The sequence below is a fragment of the Corvus brachyrhynchos genome, unplaced genomic scaffold, assembly GCF_000691975.1.
Source record: "Corvus brachyrhynchos isolate BGI_N302 unplaced genomic scaffold, ASM69197v1 scaffold60, whole genome shotgun sequence".
Taxonomy (NCBI): Eukaryota; Metazoa; Chordata; class Aves; order Passeriformes; family Corvidae; genus Corvus; species Corvus brachyrhynchos.
This window is the reverse complement of record NW_008236767.1, coordinates 326,261-328,123: the sequence shown is the minus strand read 5'-3', so window position 1 is coordinate 328,123 and position 1,863 is coordinate 326,261. Positions and strand designations below refer to the sequence as shown.

General features: G+C 48.5%; 1 protein-coding gene across 1 annotated transcript in view; it reads left to right on the top strand.

Annotated features, from left to right (window-relative positions):
- Nucleotides 1-57: 57 nt before the first annotated feature.
- The window catches only part of DSC1 (desmocollin 1), a 28,268-nt gene continuing 26,462 nt past the window's right edge, over nt 58-1,863 (top strand). The window contains exon 1 of the mRNA XM_008644953.2: nt 58-243. Within this exon, the coding sequence (XP_008643175.1) occupies nt 58-243 (186 nt within the window). The remainder of the gene's footprint in view (nt 244-1,863) is intronic.

Below are 1,863 nucleotides of genomic sequence, written 5' to 3'. Positions count from 1 at the left end.
CCATTGTCAAATACCTCTCTGCTGTACAAATGCTTCCTGGTGATGAGGAAGGCGTGAATGACTCCAAAAAGTGCTTCGACTAAAAGGCATTTACTCACTCAGGTGGAATTTCCAACAGGATTTTCGAACAGCAGAGCAACTTTGATGCAACTGACATCAAGGAAGACCCAAGATTTTCTGGGAGAAACTCATGGTAGAACAGGAACACGAGAGACCAACCCAAGTTGTGTCAACGCCGATGGCGTATCCAGCCCAGTGTGCTTTCTCTAGCTGTGGCTGTAAGCCAACAGCCAGGAAAAGCAAGAGCCCAGCAGCCTTGGGCTGAGGGTGCCACAATCCCATCTCATTATTATTCCTGCCTATAGCTCTCCTTCCAGTATTTGCCCTGTCTTCCCTTGAAGTCCTGCTTCTCTCAACCACAGCAGCACCATCACCTTCAGTGTAGGGGTCCAGTGTGTTACTGCAAATACTGAGCAGCATGTAGGAGGAGGAAAACACGAGTGGTACGAAGCCAGGCCAGAATTTAAAGATTGTTAATTAGGGCTTTGGAACAGAGAGTCTGGGTCAACCCAATCTAGGCACCTATTCTGACAGATGTGGGTTTGTCCCACACTGACACTAAACAAAGAATTAAAAAGCTCAAAAATGAAGTTTTGACCACAAGGTAAATATTCTGGGTTGTTAGGTTTGGATGGAAATTATTGCAGGTCCAGACAATTCATTCCCTTTCTACGTCTGCAAGCGCTTGAATGGAGCATGAGGAATTAAAATAGAAATTGGGCCCTGTGCTTCCCACAAGGCTGGAAACCTCACTAAGGCAAAGTGGAGGGTCTGGTGAGGCTGCAGGGGGCTGCGGGCTCCTACTCTGTGCTTATCTGAACACCTGAAGTGGGACAGCCAGGTATGTGAGGTTGCTTCTTAGGACAAATCAGGCTCTACCAGTTCAAACAAAACAAAAAAAAAGTGTTACAGCCCTTTTTCCTCTGCTCCCACAGAGTCGGTATGCTGGAATTCAGTGCAGTGTTGTTATGTTTATGGTGCAACCATCAGCAGAGCCATCCTACAACACCAACATGCCCTGGAGTACTGCAGCACATAGCTGTGAATGATCATAAGTTATCACAGGTTACCACAGGTTATCATAGTGCCCTGCACCCAGAATGCTTTGTATGTAACCAGTTCGTCACACAGCTCTATGGATGCCCACATGACTAGAGGGGGAACATGGCCATGCTTTTAGGCATTCCAGCATTCTCATGCTCACACAAACGTGCACATCCCACTGCCACCGCCCGATGGTTTTACCCCTCCCCACCTTCTTGCCACCTACAGTCACTACTGGTGACGTCCAGCAGTGAATGTCTCATGCTGTCAGATGCAACTGATCCTTCCTTATTAGCTTGAAACTGTAAGAAACAGAAGGTTTATTTTCCAGAATTTTTGCTCCTGAAGTGTGAATTGCAATGTACACAAATGTAAACAAATACTGCAGTCTACTCGATCCCCTTTTTGGCGTGCTTCGGCACCGGCTACAACTCAGAAATAAATAAAATGTAGCCGGCAATAGAAACAGAATAGAATTCCTTGCTTCAGGCTCAAAGGTCTTTTGAGTGCAGGCTGCTCCCATGGGAAGCCCACCTCCTGCGCGTGCAACCCGCGGCTCCGGGTTTGTTACTGTTATTTCGGCTTTTATTCACCTGCAGCCGCTCCGAAGAGCTCCAGGAGCCACAGGCGAGCACGCTTGGCCTCACATAGATCAGTACAATCGTCCCAACAAGAAGAAATCCGGCCAAAAATCCAAAACTTTGTCTCTGGGCGCGGGGCACTTTGGCCCGCCATGGCGGGGGCCGCGCGCGCGCGCCC